The sequence below is a fragment of the Plectropomus leopardus genome, chromosome 19 (genome assembly GCF_026936395.1).
Source record: "Plectropomus leopardus strain MGB_pleo_1.0 chromosome 19, ASM2693639v1, whole genome shotgun sequence".
In the NCBI taxonomy this organism is placed as follows: domain Eukaryota; kingdom Metazoa; phylum Chordata; class Actinopteri; order Perciformes; family Serranidae; genus Plectropomus; species Plectropomus leopardus.
Window position 1 is genome coordinate 3,452,536 of NC_142194.1, and position 16,644 is coordinate 3,469,179.

Here is a 16,644-nt window from a genome sequence, read left to right on the forward strand (position 1 = left end):
GGAGCGTTTCCACATCTTTTCTGTTATCGTCGCTCTTTCTGCTTTTACGCTGCAGGTAACGTTTGTTTTCACGTGAGATTTAAGTCTGAACTACGGACTCTGCAGGTTCTGAATCCAAACCCTCAAAATGTCTCACTATGACTTTTTCATGCTGTTTTGGACAATGTGCTATAATATGAGTTTTTGAAAGAAACATTTTTTTTTTCTAACATAATATACTACGACTTCAAAAAAAAGATATACTGCAGTAAACCTTTATAAGAAAAAATGGCACACAGTATAAAGACTAGAAATAAAAAACACATTCACATATTATGCGAGCACTTTTTGGAAAAAAAGATAACTGGCTTTTTAATTTCTAACATACATTTTATTATTCTTAAAAAAAAAACTTTGCCATGACTCCAAAGAAATAGTTGCACACTATACTACTGTGACCATACATAAAAGACGTACTACAGTACGACTTAAAAAAAACACAAACTGTCTCTGAAGAAAAAATGTCATACTATACTAAAGTAATTTAAATTTTTAAATTTTTACATACCATACTATTACTTAAAAATAGACATACGATTGTATGATTGGAAAAAAATAACACACTTTGCTGCAACCCTTTTTAAAAATAACATACTTTTGACTTTTTGGTAAAACATTTTAAAATACTGTAAAATGACTTAAAAAATTCACACACTGTACTGACTTCTAATCGAGATGCTGTACTTTTACTGTCTTTGACATACAGTATTGTGACCTTAAAAACATTCGATACGGTGACAATTTCAAAGAAAAACAGTGAACTACGACTTAAAATGAACATGTTTTATCTTTTTTTTCTTACATTTTTGACGTGTTATACTTAATTATTTATTTAAAAAAAGATGTCCTGTACTTTGATTAATATTTTGCTGTATTAACATCCTGTTTCTCACCTTTTTGACATAATCTGATTTTTGTACATACTACATTTTGACATACTGTACTTTGACTTAAAAAAAAGCATATTAGTATATGACTGACTTTTGTAATGCTGAGCCATGTTTTTACGGTCTTTTATAATGAATGTTTTCTCACGTTTGCAGACGGTGGCGCCGTGGGAACGTCGCAGCTTCCCGTTACCTGAAGACCCGGCCCCGGAGCCAGAGCCAGAGAGCGACCACCACATCAGGCCCCGAATGCGCAGCATCTCAGGTTGCCGAGCGACAGCCTACGGACGGCTGGACTCGGACGACATGGAGCTGCCTTGTGACGACGACGGCGGCCCCAAACACAAGGCCTCCGCCGCCCACCGATGAATGACTGACAGGCTGAGGCCCCCCCACACTCTCCCCCCACACCCACAGCTCCTCTCTGGCATTAACAAGCAGAACCTCAAAGCAGAATAAGATATTAAATGGGTTCCTGTTGTTTGATATTCAAACATCAGTCTAATACTTTTCACAGTTTTTAGTGAACATTATGGAGATAGAAGCCTTTCCCTACACTTGTTTTTGTCACAGGATAAAAAAAAGGATAAATGTAAAAAAAAAAAAAAGTATAAAACAACACGTTACAAAAAATGTTTTCTGTAGTAGGCTAAACAATGTACATGGGGGCTTAGTGGTGTTTCATATGTCGCGTGTACACTTGTAGCGCACTATGTAGCGGACTCCTCAAAATATGGCCAAAGGGTGTTTTCTATTGACTAGTTTGCTTGTAATTCCCATGTACATTTTTAGTGGAGTGACAAATAACAAAACAAGAAAAAATACCCCTCCTCCTCCTCCTCCTCCTCCTCCTCATCCAAATAAACAGGTACATTTGAGATGTGGCCCCCCTCCGTCTCCCTCTAGAGGTCGCCTGAAATCACCAGAGCACTTCTCCAACTGCCAAGTCTAGTTTTTGTTGGTTTGCTTTTCTTTGTTTGTTTTTTCATTCCTGACATGTTTTATTTGTATCTGTTCGGTCTGTTCCTGCGTAACACATTCTTTGTGTTTGTTTTTTTAATAGTAAATCATTCCTTACGGAGAGTGTCCAGCTCCTGTCTCGCCCAGCCGTCTCTCCTTACTCCCTCGGTTCCCTTTTTAAGAGGTTGGTGGCATAGAGAGGACTGGGGTGTCTTTTTTTTAAGCACTTGCCCGACAGAAAAAGCGCTGCTGCATGCTTCAAAAACATGCTAATGTAAGTCTTATCACAACAGCACACCGTAAGATTTCCACGTATTAAAAAAAGAAACAAGCGGCAGGTGACGGGGATGATTGTACCATCTGCTACTTTCACTCTCTTTGCGTACAGTCGTTGCTGTATTAGAAAAATTGTGGCAAAAATAAAAACGTAACACAATTAAATCCCCCCCTTCCACACTTCCTCTTTTTTCTGGTTCAACTTGACAACTTTTCTCTTGCAAACATTTCAAATGTAGCAGCTCTCAGCTAGAAGCCACCCCGAGCTCAGGTTTTTACAGTTTAAGGGAATATTTTCTGCTGTTCAATAGTTCCACTCTGATCAGATCTACTGTCGCAAGATAAATTTTGTTTTTTGCCACCCCACCGACATCATAACCACCCCCCCCTCCCCCTCCCCCTCAAGTAACTAATTGCTATGCAAAAAAAGACTATGGTTGTTTTCATTTTACACCTCCTTTTTATGCCACAGCCATTCAATCACTGTTTTTTTTTCTTTTGTAGTTTAAGCAAGATGTCAATGTACCTGTTCGATTGTTGCAGCAGTTAACCTAATCAAAAAGCAGAATTGTTTTTTTTTCTTTTTTGTAAATAGTACCATTAAAACATTTATGTTTAACTTGGCATAACTGTTCTGGCCTCAAGTCTTTCAAAAACCTGCCGGAAATCACGTCCTCCACCCCCGGAAATATTTACTCAAGTGAGCAGTACATTTCAAATTTTGGACACAATTTGTATCAGTTCAACTGCTGCGAATTCAATTTTGGGCGCCATATACTGAGTACATTTAACTGTGGGTGCAATTTAGCGAGTAAATTGTGTTTTTGGTGCAGTACGGCGAGTAAATTCAACTTTGCGTTGCAATTAAATAAACAATCAAAATGAAATGTCGGCGTTGACTTGAACGCAGCAGGTGGTGAACGGGGAGTGATTTCCGACACTTCTTGTGTTTCAGTCTTTCACAACAACAGTGACTTCATAGCATTTATTTTCAAATACACATATACAGCAACAAGAATCATCATAAACCAGTTATTGATCAAATGCACAATAACGAGAACAATCACATTTCCACAACTGTACAGCGTCAGAAGTAACCAAAAAAAAGAGGGTGATGAGTTTTTGTTACTGCAGAAGAAAAAAACCTCTCCGACATGGGAGGACCCACCGAAAAAAAGCACATTATACCGCACACTTTAATCTCCTTCACGCTCTGGGAGCGGCTCCCGTCCCTCAGCACTCACGTCTGTCCTGCACGCTGAGACGAATGTGGTCTGTTTGAGAAAAATCAAAATTTAGCATGCAGATAATGTTGCAAGCACACCCTTAAGTCCTGTCTGCAGACTGAAATGAGCATCTTTGCGATCATAGAGATAAAACTTTTATATCTACGTTGGCAGCAAACGTACACGGCCGGGTGCAAAGTGCTTCGACTCTTAATAACCTTTTTTTTTGTCTTTAAGTCTCGATCTTCCAAATCCAGAAAGCGATTATAAAACAGGATATACGAAGAGACCACTTTGTGAAAGGGGAGGCAACAAGCAGACTCTTACATGAGGTGCATGCAAGAAGTTGTTTCACTTAATATTAATGCGAGTAATAGTGATGATTGATCAGGAATATTGATTAACATTAGGACGTTTTTTTTTGGTTTTTTTGAGCATGTGTATATTTTTAAGGGAACGTTTGTTCTCGTTAGAAATTGAGGAAAACAGCTGGTTGCATTCATTTCATTTAACGAAAAAAAAATCTTTACAGTAAACAGTTTAACTCCCTCACATCCTTTCTGATCTGCAGCCCTGTCTCCTGATATGAAATACACTATGTGGCCAAAAGTTTGTGGACAACCGTGATAGGTTACTGCAATTTTCGTGTTTTGTTTTTTCATAGTTTCAGTAGATGCCTTAAGTTCCAATTAAGATAAATTACAGGTGGTACATATGCTAATTGGTGCAAAAAAGCCAAATCTCTCACATTATTTACTTTCGCGAGCCAAATTTTTGGTTTAGCCCTCCGCTAACTCGAAATCAGATAAAATGATTTAATCTTGAAGTTCTTGTAAACTTTTGAAATGTTCTCAGATCAAATTAATTAACTTGTGATCAGAAAATGAGCCATTTCGCAAGTTTTTGTACGCTCAGTACTGCGATGAACCTGAAACTTGTAATTTCTCTGTTTGGCTTTAAAGCTTGGCGCGCTTCTTCAGGACCTGCTGACCGTTTCTGTTGTTGTTGTCCTAAAATGGCGCTACTCGTCTTCTGGTTGACTTGTACTCGTTGCCTTAATTGCGTTGGTTCGGTTTAAGCAAGTCATGTTTAGTTTTGCATATTTTCTGCTAACTTTTGCTTAATGCCAGTACAGCAAGCACGCCGCAGACTTTCGAAAACTGAACGGCTAACTTCCAGTTCAGCTCTGATTGGCGCGTTCTCGTTGCCTTCGTTGGTTAATTTTAGGCAAATTGTGTTCACTATTGCGTGTTTTTCGCTAATATTTGCTTTTACGCCTGTGAAATGATGGATTATTTCACCTCTTTAGGCCTTTAGAAAGTACTCAAATCGAACAAGCCAAAAAGAGCGCAAAATGTTTCTCAAAACGTGACGCCAAACCCAAAAACCAGAAGAGCGGACGCTGTTACTGAAGCAAATATCGTACTTAGTCGCTCAAAAACCAACATTTAGGCGTATTCCAGGTGTCCATATACTTTTGGCCATGTAACTTCCGCGTGTATTTCACCTCCGAAGATAAAAAAACAACCAGCCGAGTCACGTCGTGATGAATCCTGCGTTCGGTGCTCAGGTACAGACACAGATGTAATGATTAAAACTGCCACGCCGCATTATTAACCCATTACTGCGCAGTTTTCCTTCATCTCAACTTGACCCAAAAAACCTGACACCCATCCACCCGTCATCCATCCTTCATCCATCCATCCACTTTGCAATATCCATTCTGGAGTACATTTTAAAATACTACATTTTTTTCCAGCCTTTAAAGTGAGACTAAGTAACGTTGGAGAGAGGAAATAATTTTCTTTTTCTAAATAAAAAGTCAAATTTGTAAGAAGCACCTTTATTTAGACACACCGACGGGATTTTATTCGCTGCTACTGGGTTTATGGGAACTTCATGACTTTTAGCTAAATGATAAATAATAGCATTTAGCATCTAATCGTTACGTAGCCTCGCTTTAAGAATACTTTTCAATAACCGTGATGAATGTTTTTCTACCTACCTCTGTATGTGCATATAGCAGTTTAAATACTAGTAATCGATGAAGAACTTTCCTCTATTCCTCTGAATAATTTGGCCATGAAAGTTACACTTTAAGGTTAATTTTTCCTCAAGCTTGAGCGCATTTACAATACAGCAGTAACAAAAAAAAAAATTAACACTGACAGTAGCAGGCACGATACAAATGTTTCTTCATATCAAATACATGTCATATATCCACAGAGTACGATTATAAAACTGTGCCCAACACAAACCAAGTTTCTACTCTAGCCGTTCTGATTTTTTAATTTATTTTTGATTTTTTTTTAAACTAGGTTACACCCTCGTCGTGTCGGGACTACACAAAGCAAAGACAGCACTGAGGTCTGAAAGCTTTTTTTCTGCCTTGACGAAAAAGAAAAAAAAATCGCTACTTTCGGTTTTCAATCTCCGACACACCCTCGCCGTACCCTGTTCTTTCTGCACAAACTGAACCTCCGTTTTTTATCAAAAAAAAAATACCGGGACACCCAGCGAAGGGAACTTAACTTCCTAAAGGGTTTACAGTCAATGTGACGGGAAACCAAGTGTTGAATGACGTCAGATTTGACCAGGATGAAGATCCTCAGACTCACAGGGAGAAATTTGCTCTGCTTCGACTCTTAAAGGGAGACTTACAAAAGGTAGAAATAGCAAATTAAGAGATCACAGAGAGAAATTAAATACATTTTGGCCTACTTGTTAATCTTTTTCTCTCTACAAGTAATGCCTGAAGAAGAGTTTCATAGGTTAGTGAAGGATCAGCAGTGATGGGTAGCGAAAAAAGTCCTGTGAAAATAATGAGGAAGGCATCACAAACTCCTCTACGTGGTCGTGTGGTTGGAGGAAGTGGAGGAGGTGGAGGGCGCATTCACAAGCCTTGTTTGGCCAGAGAGGCGGACACCTGGTCGGCCAGTGTGGAGAGCTGCGGAGAGTCGGTCATGTTGATGCTGCCGGAGGAGGACACGGTGCTGAGCTGGTGGGGGGAGTCTTCCAAAGAGACGATCTCGGCGCCGTGGTCAGTGCGGGCCTTCGCCGTCTCGCGGAAGCTGAGTTTGTGGCTCTCAATCTGTCGGCGGATCACAGCAGAAGGTGAGACACGCTGCTCTGATTTTCTGTATCTTTCAATGTTTGCAGCATTTTTTAAAGATTATTCTTGTGTGGCTTTTTGTGTTATTTTACAGGAAAGTTGGAGGGACAGGAAAGGTGTGAGCGAGAGGAAATGACGCGAGCCACAGGCCGGACTCGAACCTGGGGACAGCTGAAGTCTGAAGCATACGGTGAGCTACAGGCCGCCACACACATACTTAATCATTATATATGTTTTAACACATACTATTTCATTTATTTATGAGCATTTTCGCAACATATTGTGTTTAATAATATTTTTACTGGACATTTGTTGACATACTATGACTTCTTGTGATATTTTTTGACGAAAAACTATTCTATAATATTTTTAACAACATAATACACTATTAAGTTTTTGAAAGATTTTGGTTCATTTTTGACGACATGCTAACTTTGGAGCTTTTGGCCGTTTTGCGAAATGGGAAATAATGATGTTTATGTCTCTACAGGCTATATGTTGTTTTAGCCCATTTTAAAAAACTCAAATACTCATAATATAGCATGTCGAAAAATGACTGACAATGAAAAAGGTCAAAATATGACATGTCCCAAAAAGAGCTGAAAACTGTATGAAATAGCATGCCAAAACACCCCATATGATACGATTTTGGAAAAACATCCATAAACACCATAATATGACGTTGAAAAAAATGTCAAAAAATAACATGTCCCATAAAAACCTTAAATCAGCTGAAAACTGCATGAAATGGCGTCCCTTTACACACTATGGCATAGAAAGCTGGCAAAAACTGCTGAAAACAACATAATTTGACATATCAAAAACATGACCAAAAGAGCAAAAATGGCAAAAATTAACATTTCCTAAAAACAGCTAAAAGCAGCATAAAATAGCATTCAAAAACACACGCCATAGCATTAAAACATGGAAAACACGCCAAAAACAATAATATATAGCATGTCGAAAAAATGACCATAAAGGCAAGGCATGTCCTAAAAACAGCTAAAAACCCCGCAAAACTACATAAAAAAGCAATCCAAACACGCCATAGCATTGAAACATGGAAAAAAAACCGCCCAAAACACCATAATTTAGCATGTCGAAAAAATGACCCAAAAAGCAAGGCTATAGTATGGCAAAAAATTCAAAAAATGATGTGTCCAAAATACAGCTAAAAACACTTCAAAACAGCATAAAATAGCATGCCAAAACACGCCATAGCATTAAAACATGGAAAACATGGCAAAAACACCATAATTTAGCATGTCGAAAAAATGACCCAAAAGCAAGGCTATAGTATGGCAAAAACGTCAAAAAATGACATTTCCTAAAAACAGCTAGAAACACCGCAAAACTGCATAAAAAAGTGTTCCAAAACACGCCATAGCATTAAAACGTGCAAATATGGCCAGAAACACCATAATTTAGCATGTTGAAAAAATGATCCAAAAAGCAAGGTTATAGTATGGCAAAAAAGTCAAAACATGATGTGTCCAAAATACAGCTAAAAACACTTCAAAGCGGCATAAAATAGCGTGCCAAAACACGCCATAGCATTAAAACATGGAAAATACGCTAAAAACACCACAATTTAGCATGTCGAAAAAATGACCCAAAAAGCAAAGCTATAGTATGGCAAAAATGTCAAAATATGACACATCCTAAAAACAGCTAAAAACACCTCAAAACATCATAAAATAGCATGCCAAAACACGCCATAGAATTGAAACATGAAAAAAAACGCCAAAAACACCATAATTTAGCATGTCAAAAAAATGACCCAAAAAGCAAGGCTATAGTATGGCAAAAACCTCAAAAAATGACATGTCCTAAAAACAGCTAAAAACACTGAAACACTGCATAAAAAAGCGTGCCAAAACACGCTATAGCATTAAAACATGGAAAACACGTCAAAATCAATAAAATATAGCATGTCGAAAAAATGACCCAAAAAGCAAGGCTATAGTATGGCAAAAACCTCAAAAAATGACATGTCCTATAAACAGTTAAAAACACCACAAAACAACATGAAAAAGCATGCAGAAACACGCCGTAGCATTACAACATGGAAAATACGTAAAAAAACAACTTAATTTAGCATGTCGAAAAATGACCCAAAGAGCAAGGCTATAGTATGGCAAAAACCTCAAAAAATGACGTCCTGAAAACAGCTAAAAACACCTCAAAACAGCATAAAATAGCATGCCAAAACACGCCATAGCATTGAAACATGGGAAAAAAACGCCAAAAACACCATAATTTAGCATGTTGAAAAAATGACCCAAAAAGCAAGGCTATAGTATGGCAAAAACCTCAAAAAATGACATGTCCTAAAAACAGCTAACAACACAGCAAAACTGCATAAAAAAGTGCGCCAAAACACGCCATAGCATTGAAACATAAAAAAAACTGCCAAAAAACACCATAATTTAGCATGTCGAAAAAATGACCCAAAAAGCAAGGCTATAGTATGGCAAAAACCTCAAAAAATGACATGTCCTAAAAACAGCTAAAAACACCTCAAAACAGCATGAAAAAGCGTGCCGAAACACGCCATGGCATTAAAACATGGAAAATACACTAAAAACACCATAATTTAGCATGACGAAAAAATGAACCAAAAAGCAAGGCTATAGTATGGCAAAAACCTCAAAAAATGACATGTCTTAAAAACAGCTAAAAACACTGAAACACTGCATAAAAAAGCGTGCCAAAACACACCATAGCATTAAAACATGGAAAACGCGTCAACAACAATAAAATATAGCATGTAAAAAAAATGACCCAAAAAGCAAGGCTATAGTATGGCAAAAAAGTCAAAAGATGATGTGTCCAAAATACAGCTAAAAACACCTCAAAACAGCATAAAATAGCGTGCCAAAACACGCCATAGCATTAAAACATGGAAAACATGGCAAAAACACCATAATTTAGCATGTCGAAAAAATGACCCAAAAAGTAAGGCTATAGTATGGCAAAAACCTCAAAAAATGACATGTCCTAAAAACAGCTAAAAACACCTCAAAACAGCATAAAATAGCATACCAAAACACGCCATAGCATTGAAACATGGGAAAAAAACGCCAAAAACACCATAATTTAGCATGTCGAAAAAATGACCCAAAAAGCAAGGCTATAGTATGGCAAAAACCTCAAAAAATGATGTGTCCTATAAACAGTTAAAAACACCAAAAAACAACATGAAAAAGCATGCCGAAACACGCCATAGCATTACAACATGGAAAATACGTAAAAAAACAACTTAATTTAGCATGTCGAAAAAATGACCCAAAAAGCAAGGCTATAGTATGGCAAAAACCTCAAAAAATGACATGTCCTAAAAACAGCTAAAAACACCTCAAAACTGCATAAAAAAGTGCGCCAAAACACGCCATAGCATTGAAACATAAAAAAAACTGCCAAAAAACACCATAATTTAGCATGTCGAAAAAATGACCCAAAAAGCAAGGCTATAGTATGGCAAAAACCTCAAAAAATGACATGTCCTAAAAACAGCCAACAACACAGCAAAACTGCATAAAAAAGTGCGCCAAAACACGCCATAGCATTGAAACATAAAAAAAAAACGCCAAAAACACCATAATTTAGCATGTCGAAAAAATGACCCAAAAAGCAAGGCTATAGTATGGAAAAAACGTTAAAAAATGACATGTCCTAAAAACAGCTAAAAACACCTCAAAACAGCATGAAAAAGCGTGCCGAAACACGCCATGGCATTAAAACATGGAAAATACGCTAAAAACACCACAATTTAGCATGACGAAAAAATGAACCAAAAAGCAAGGCTATAGTATGGCAAAAACGTCAAAAAATGACATGTCTTAAAAAAAGCTAAAAACACTGAAACACTGCATAAAAAAGCGTGCCAAAACACACCATAGCATTAAAACATGGAAAACGCGTCAACAACAATAAAATATAGCATGTCGAAAAAATGACCCAAAAAGCAAGGCTATAGTATGGCAAAAACGTCAAAAAATGACATGTCCTAAAAACAGTTAAAAACACCTCAAAACAGCATAAAATAGCATGCCAAAACACGCCATAGCATTACAACATGGAAAATACGTAAAAAAAACACCATAATTTAGCATGTCGAAAAAATGACCCAAAAAGCAAGGCTATAGTATGGCAACAACCTCAAAAAATGACATGTCCTATAAACAGTTAAAAACACCACAAAACAACATGAAAAAGCATGCCGAAACACGCCATAGCATTACAACATGGAAAATACGTAAAAAAACAACTTAATTTAGCATGTCGAAAAAATGACCTAAAAAGCAAGGCTATAGTATGGCAAAAACCTCAAAAATGACATGTTCTAAAAACAGCTAAAAAAACCTCTAAACAGCATTAAATAGCATGCCAAAACACGCCATAGCATTAAAACATAGAAAAAACGCCAAAAACAACTTAATTTAGCATGTCATAAAAATGACCCAAAAAGCAAGGCTATAGTATGGCAAAAATGTCAAAAAATGACATGTCCTAAAAACAGCTAAAAACACCTCAAAACAGCATAAAATAGCATGCCAAAACATGGCATACTATTGAAACATGGGAAAAAAATGCCAAAAACACCATAATTTAGCATGTCGAAAAAATGACCCAAAAAGCAAGGCTATAGTATGGCAAAAAACTCAAAAAATGACATGTCCTAAAAACAGCTAACAACACAGCAAAACTGCATAAAAAAGTGCGCCAAAACACGCCATAGCATTGAAACATAAAAAAAAACGCCAAAAAACACCATAATTTAGCATGTCGAAAAAATGACCCAAAAAGCAAGGCTATAGTATGGCAAAAACCTCAAAAAATGACATGTCCTATAAACAGTTAAAAACACCTCAAAACAACATGAAAAAGTGTGCCGAAACATGCCATAGCATTACAACATGGAAGATACGTAAAAAAACAACTTAATTTGGCATGTCGAAAAAATGACCCAAAAAGCAAGGCTATAGTATGGCAAAAACCTCAAAAAATGACATGTCCTAAAAACAACCAAAAACACCTCAAAACAGCATAAAATAGCATGCCAAAATACGCCATAGCATTGAAACATGGGAAAAAAACGCCAAAAACACCATAATTTAGCATGTCGAAAAAATGACCCAAAAAGCAAGGCTATAGTATGGCAAAAACCTCAAAAAATGACATGTCCTAAAAACAGCTAAAAACACAGCAAAACTGCATAAAAAAACGTGCCAAAACACGCCATAGCATTAAGACATGGAAAATACGCTAAAAACACCACAATTTAGCATGTCGAAAAAATGACCCAAAAAGCAAGGCTATAGTATGGCAAAAACGTCAAAAAATGACATGTCCTAAAAACAGCTAAAAACACCTCAAAACAGCATGAAAAAGCGTGCCGAAACACGCCATGGCATTAAAACATGGAAAATACGCTAAAAACACCATAATTTAGCATGACAAAAAAATGAACCAAAAAGCAAGGCTATAGTATGGCAAAAACGTCAAAAAATGACATGTCTTAAAAACAGCTAAAAACACTGAAACACTGCATAAAAAAGCGTGCCAAAACACGCCATAGCATTAAAACGTGCATATATGACCAAAAACAACGTAATTTAGCATGTCGAAAAAATGATCCAAAAAGCAAGGCTATAGTATGGCAAAAACCTCAAAAAATGACATGTCCTAAAAACAGTTAAAAACACCTCAAAACAGCATGAAAAAGCATGCCAAAACACGCCATAGCATTAAAACATGGAAAACATGGCAAAAACACCATAATTTAGCATGTCGAAAAAATGACCCAAAAAGCAAGGCTATAGTATGGCAAAAATGTCAAAAAATGACATGTCTTAAAAACAGCTAAAAACACTGAAACACTGCATAAAAAAGCGTGCCAAAACACGCCATAGCATTAAAACATGGAAAACACGTCAAAAACAATAAAATATAGCATGTCAAAAAAATGACCCAAAAAGCAAGGCTATAGTATGGCAAAAACTTCAAAAAATGATGTGTCCAAAATACAGCTAAAAACACCTCAAAACAGCATAAAATAGCGTGCCAAAACACGCCATAGCATTAAAACATGGAAAACACACCAAAAACACCATAATTTAGCATGTCGAAAAAATGACCCAAAAAGCAAGGCTATAGTATGGCAAAAACCTCAAAAAATGACATGTCCTAAAAACAGCTAAAAACACCTCAAAACAGCATAAAATAGCATACCAAAACACGCCATAGCATTGAAACATGGGAAAAAAACGCCAAAAACACCATAATTTAGCATGTCGAAAAAATGACCCAAAAAGCAAGGCTATAGTATGGCAAAAACCTCAAAAAATGACATGTCCTATAAACAGTTAAAAACACCACAAAACAGCATGAAAAAGCATGCCGAAACACGCCATAGCATTACAACATGGAAAATACGTAAAAAAACAACTTAATTTAGCATGTCGAAAAAATGACCCAAAAAGCAAGGCTATAGTATGGCAAAAACCTCAAAAAATGACATGTCCTAAAAACAGCTAAAAACACCTCAAAACAGCATAAAATAGCATGCCAAAACACGCCATAGCATTGAAACATGGGGAAAAAACACCAAAAACACCATAATTTAGCATGTCGAAAAAATGACCCAAAAAGCAAGGCTATAGTATGGCAAAAACCTCAAAAAATGACATGTCCTATAAACAGTTAAAAACACCTCAAAACAACATGAAAAAGCATGCCGAAACACGCCATAGCATTACAACATGGAAAATACGTAAAAAAACAACTTAATTTAGCATGTCGAAAAAATGACCCAAAAAGCAAGGCTATAGTATGGCAAAAACCTCAAAAAATGACATGTCCTAGAAACAACCAAAAACACCTCAAAACAGCATAAAATAGCATACCAAAACACGCCATAGCATTGAAACATGGGAAAAAAACGCCAAAAACACCATAATTTAGCATGTCGAAAAAATGACCCAAAAAGCAAGGCTATAGTATGGCAAAAACCTCAAAAAATGACATGTCCTATAAACAGTTAAAAACACCACAAAACAACATGAAAAAGCATGCCGAAACACGCCATAGCATTACAACATGGAAAATACGTAAAAAAACAACTTAATTTAGCATGTCGAAAAAATGACCCAAAAAGCAAGGCTATAGTATGGCAAAAAACTCAAAAAATGACATGTCCTAAAAACAGCTAACAACACAGCAAAACTGCATAAAAAAGTGCGCCAAAACACGCCATAGCATTGAAACATAAAAAAAAACGCCAAAAAACACCATAATTTAGCATGTCGAAAAAATGACCCCAAAAGCAAGGCTATAGTATGGCAAAAACCTCAAAAAATGACATGTCCTAAAAACAGCTAACAACACAGCAAAACTCCATAAAAAAGTGCGCCAAAACACGCCATAGCATTGAAACATTAAAAAAAACGCCAAAAACACCATAATTTAGCATGTCGAAAAAATGACCCAAACAGCAAGGCTTTAGTATGGCAAAAACGTCAAAAAATGACATGTCCTAAAAACAGCTAAAAACACCTCAAAACAGCATGAAAAAGCGTGCCGAAACACGCCATGGCATTAAAACATGGAAAATACGCTAAAAACACCACAATTTAGCATGACGAAAAAATGAACCAAAAAGCAAGGCTATAGTATGGCAAAAACGTCAAAAATGACATGTCTTAAAAACAGCTAAAAACACTGAAACACTGCATAAAAAAGCGTGCCAAAACACGCCATAGCATTAAAACATGGACAACACGTCAAAAACAATAAAATATAGCATGTCGAAAAAATTACCTAAAAAGCAAGGCTATAGTATGGCAAAAACCTCAAAATGACATGTCCTAAAAACAGCTAAAAACACAACAAAACTACATAAAAAAGCGTGCCAAAACACGCCATAGCATTAAAACATGGAAAACAAGTCAAAAACAATGATATATAGAATATCGAAAAAAATGACCTAAAAAGCAAGGCTATAGTATGGCAAAAACCTCAAAAATGACATGTCTTAAAAAAAGCTAAAAACACTGAAACACTGCATAAAAAAGCGTGCCAAAACACACCATAGCATTAAAACATGGAAAACGCGTCAACAACAATAAAATATAGCATGTCGAAAAAATGACCCAAAAAGCAAGGCTATAGTATGGCAAAAACCTCAAAAAATGACATGTCCTAAAAACAGTTAAAAACACATCAAAACAGCATAAAATAGCATGCCAAAACACGCCATAGCATTACAACATGGAAAATACGTAAAAAAACAACTTAACTTAGCATGTCGAAAAAATGACCCCAAAAGCAAGGCTATAGTATGGCAAAAACCTCAAAAAATGACATGTCTTAAAAACAGCTAAAAACACTGAAACACTGCATAAAATAGCGTGCCAAAACACGCCATAGCATTAAAACATGGAAAACATGGCAAAAACACCATAATTTAGCATGTCGAAAAAATGACCCAAAAAGCAAGGCTATAGTATGGCAAAAACCTCAAAAATGACATGTCCTAAAAACAGCTAAAAACACCTCAAAACAGCATAAAATAGCATGCCAAAACACGCCATAGCATTAAAACATAGAAAAAAACGCCAAAAAAAACTTAATTTAGCATGTCATAAAAATGACCCAAAAAGCAAGGCTATAGTATGGCAAAAATGTCAAAAAATGACATGTCCTAAAAACAGCTAAAAACACCTCAAAACAGCATAAAATAGCATGCCAAAACACGGCATACTATTGAAACATGGGAAAAAAAATGCCAAAAACACCATAATTTAGCATGTCGAAAAAATGACCCAAAAAGCAAGGCTATAGTATGGCAAAAAACTCAAAAAATGACATGTCCTAAAAACAGCTAACAACACAGCAAAACTGCATAAAAAAGTGCGCCAAAACACGCCATAGCATTGAAACATTAAAAAAAACGCCAAAAAACACCATAATTTAGCATGTCGAAAAAATGACCCAAAAAGCAAGGCTATAGTATGGCAAAAACCTCAAAAAATGACATGTCCTATAAACAGTTAAAAACACCTCAAAACAACATGAAAAAGCGTGCCGAAACACGCCATAGCATTACAACATGGAAAATACGTAAAAAAACAACTTAATTTAGCATGTCGAAAAAATGACCCAAAAAGCAAGGCTATAGTATGGCAAAAACCTCAAAAAATGACATGTCCTAAAACAGTTAAAAACACCTCAAAACAACATAAAATAGCATGCCAAAATACGCCATAGCATTGAAACATGGAAAAAAAACGCCAAAAACACCATAATTTAGCATGTCGAAAAAATGACCCAAAAAGCAAGGCTATAGTATGGCAAAAACCTCAAAAAATGACATGTCCTAAAAACAGCCAAAAACACCTCAAAACAGCATGAAAAAGCGTGCCGAAACACGCCATGGCATTAAAACATAGAAAATACGCTAAAAACACCATAATTTAGCATGTTGAAGAAATGACCCAAAAAGCAAGGCTATAGTATGGCAAAAACCTCAAAAAATGACATGTCTTAAAAACAGCTAAAAACACCTCAAAACAGCATGAAAAAGCGTGCCGAAACACGCCATGGCATTAAAACATGGAAAATACGCTAAAAACACCATAATTTAGCATGTTGAAGAAATGACCCAAAAAGCAAGGCTATAGTATGGCAAAAACCTCAAAAAATGACATGTCTTAAAAACAGCTAAAAACACTGAAACACCGCATAAAAAAGCGTGCCAAAACACGCCATAGCATTGAAACATGGGAAAAAAACGCCAAAAACACCATAATGTAGCATGTCGAAAAAATGACCCAAAAAGCAAGGCTATAGTATGGCAAAAACCTCAAAAAATGATGTGTCCAAAATACAGCTAAAAACACCTCAAAACAGCATGAAAAAGCGTGCCGAAACACGCCATGGCATTAAAACATGGAAAATACGCTAAAAACACCATAATTTAGCATGTTGAAGAAATGACCCAAAAAGCAAGGCTATAGTATGGCAAAAACCTCAAAAAATGACATGTCTTAAAAACAGCTAAAAACACTGAAACACTGCATAAAATAGCGTGCCAAAACACGCCATAGCATTAAAACATGGAAAACATGGCAAAAACACCATA

The 16,644-nt window shown here is 36.3% G+C and overlaps 2 protein-coding genes across 28 annotated transcripts in view; one reads left to right on the forward strand and one right to left on the reverse strand.

The window, feature by feature from the left end:
• Positions 1-2,791, forward strand: part of kansl1a (KAT8 regulatory NSL complex subunit 1a) — a 51,937-nt gene extending 49,146 nt beyond the window's left edge. For all 3 annotated transcript variants that reach the window (XM_088070131.1, XM_042507352.2, XM_088070132.1), the window contains one exon: positions 1,083-2,791. In XM_088070131.1, coding sequence (XP_087926257.1) covers positions 1,083-1,295 — 213 coding nt within the window. In that variant the 3' untranslated portion in view covers positions 1,296-2,791. The remainder of the gene's footprint in view (positions 1-1,082) is intronic.
• A 341-nt stretch (positions 2,792-3,132) lies between these two features.
• mapta (microtubule-associated protein tau a) overlaps positions 3,133-16,644 on the reverse strand; it is a 74,012-nt gene continuing 60,500 nt past the window's right edge. For 24 of the 25 annotated variants that reach the window (XM_088070147.1, XM_088070138.1, XM_088070134.1 and 21 more), the window contains one exon: positions 3,133-6,479. In XM_088070147.1, coding sequence (XP_087926273.1) covers positions 6,282-6,479 — 198 coding nt within the window. In that variant the 3' untranslated portion in view covers positions 3,133-6,281. The remainder of the gene's footprint in view (positions 6,480-16,644) is intronic. The other variant, XM_088070141.1, reaches the window with a different exon arrangement.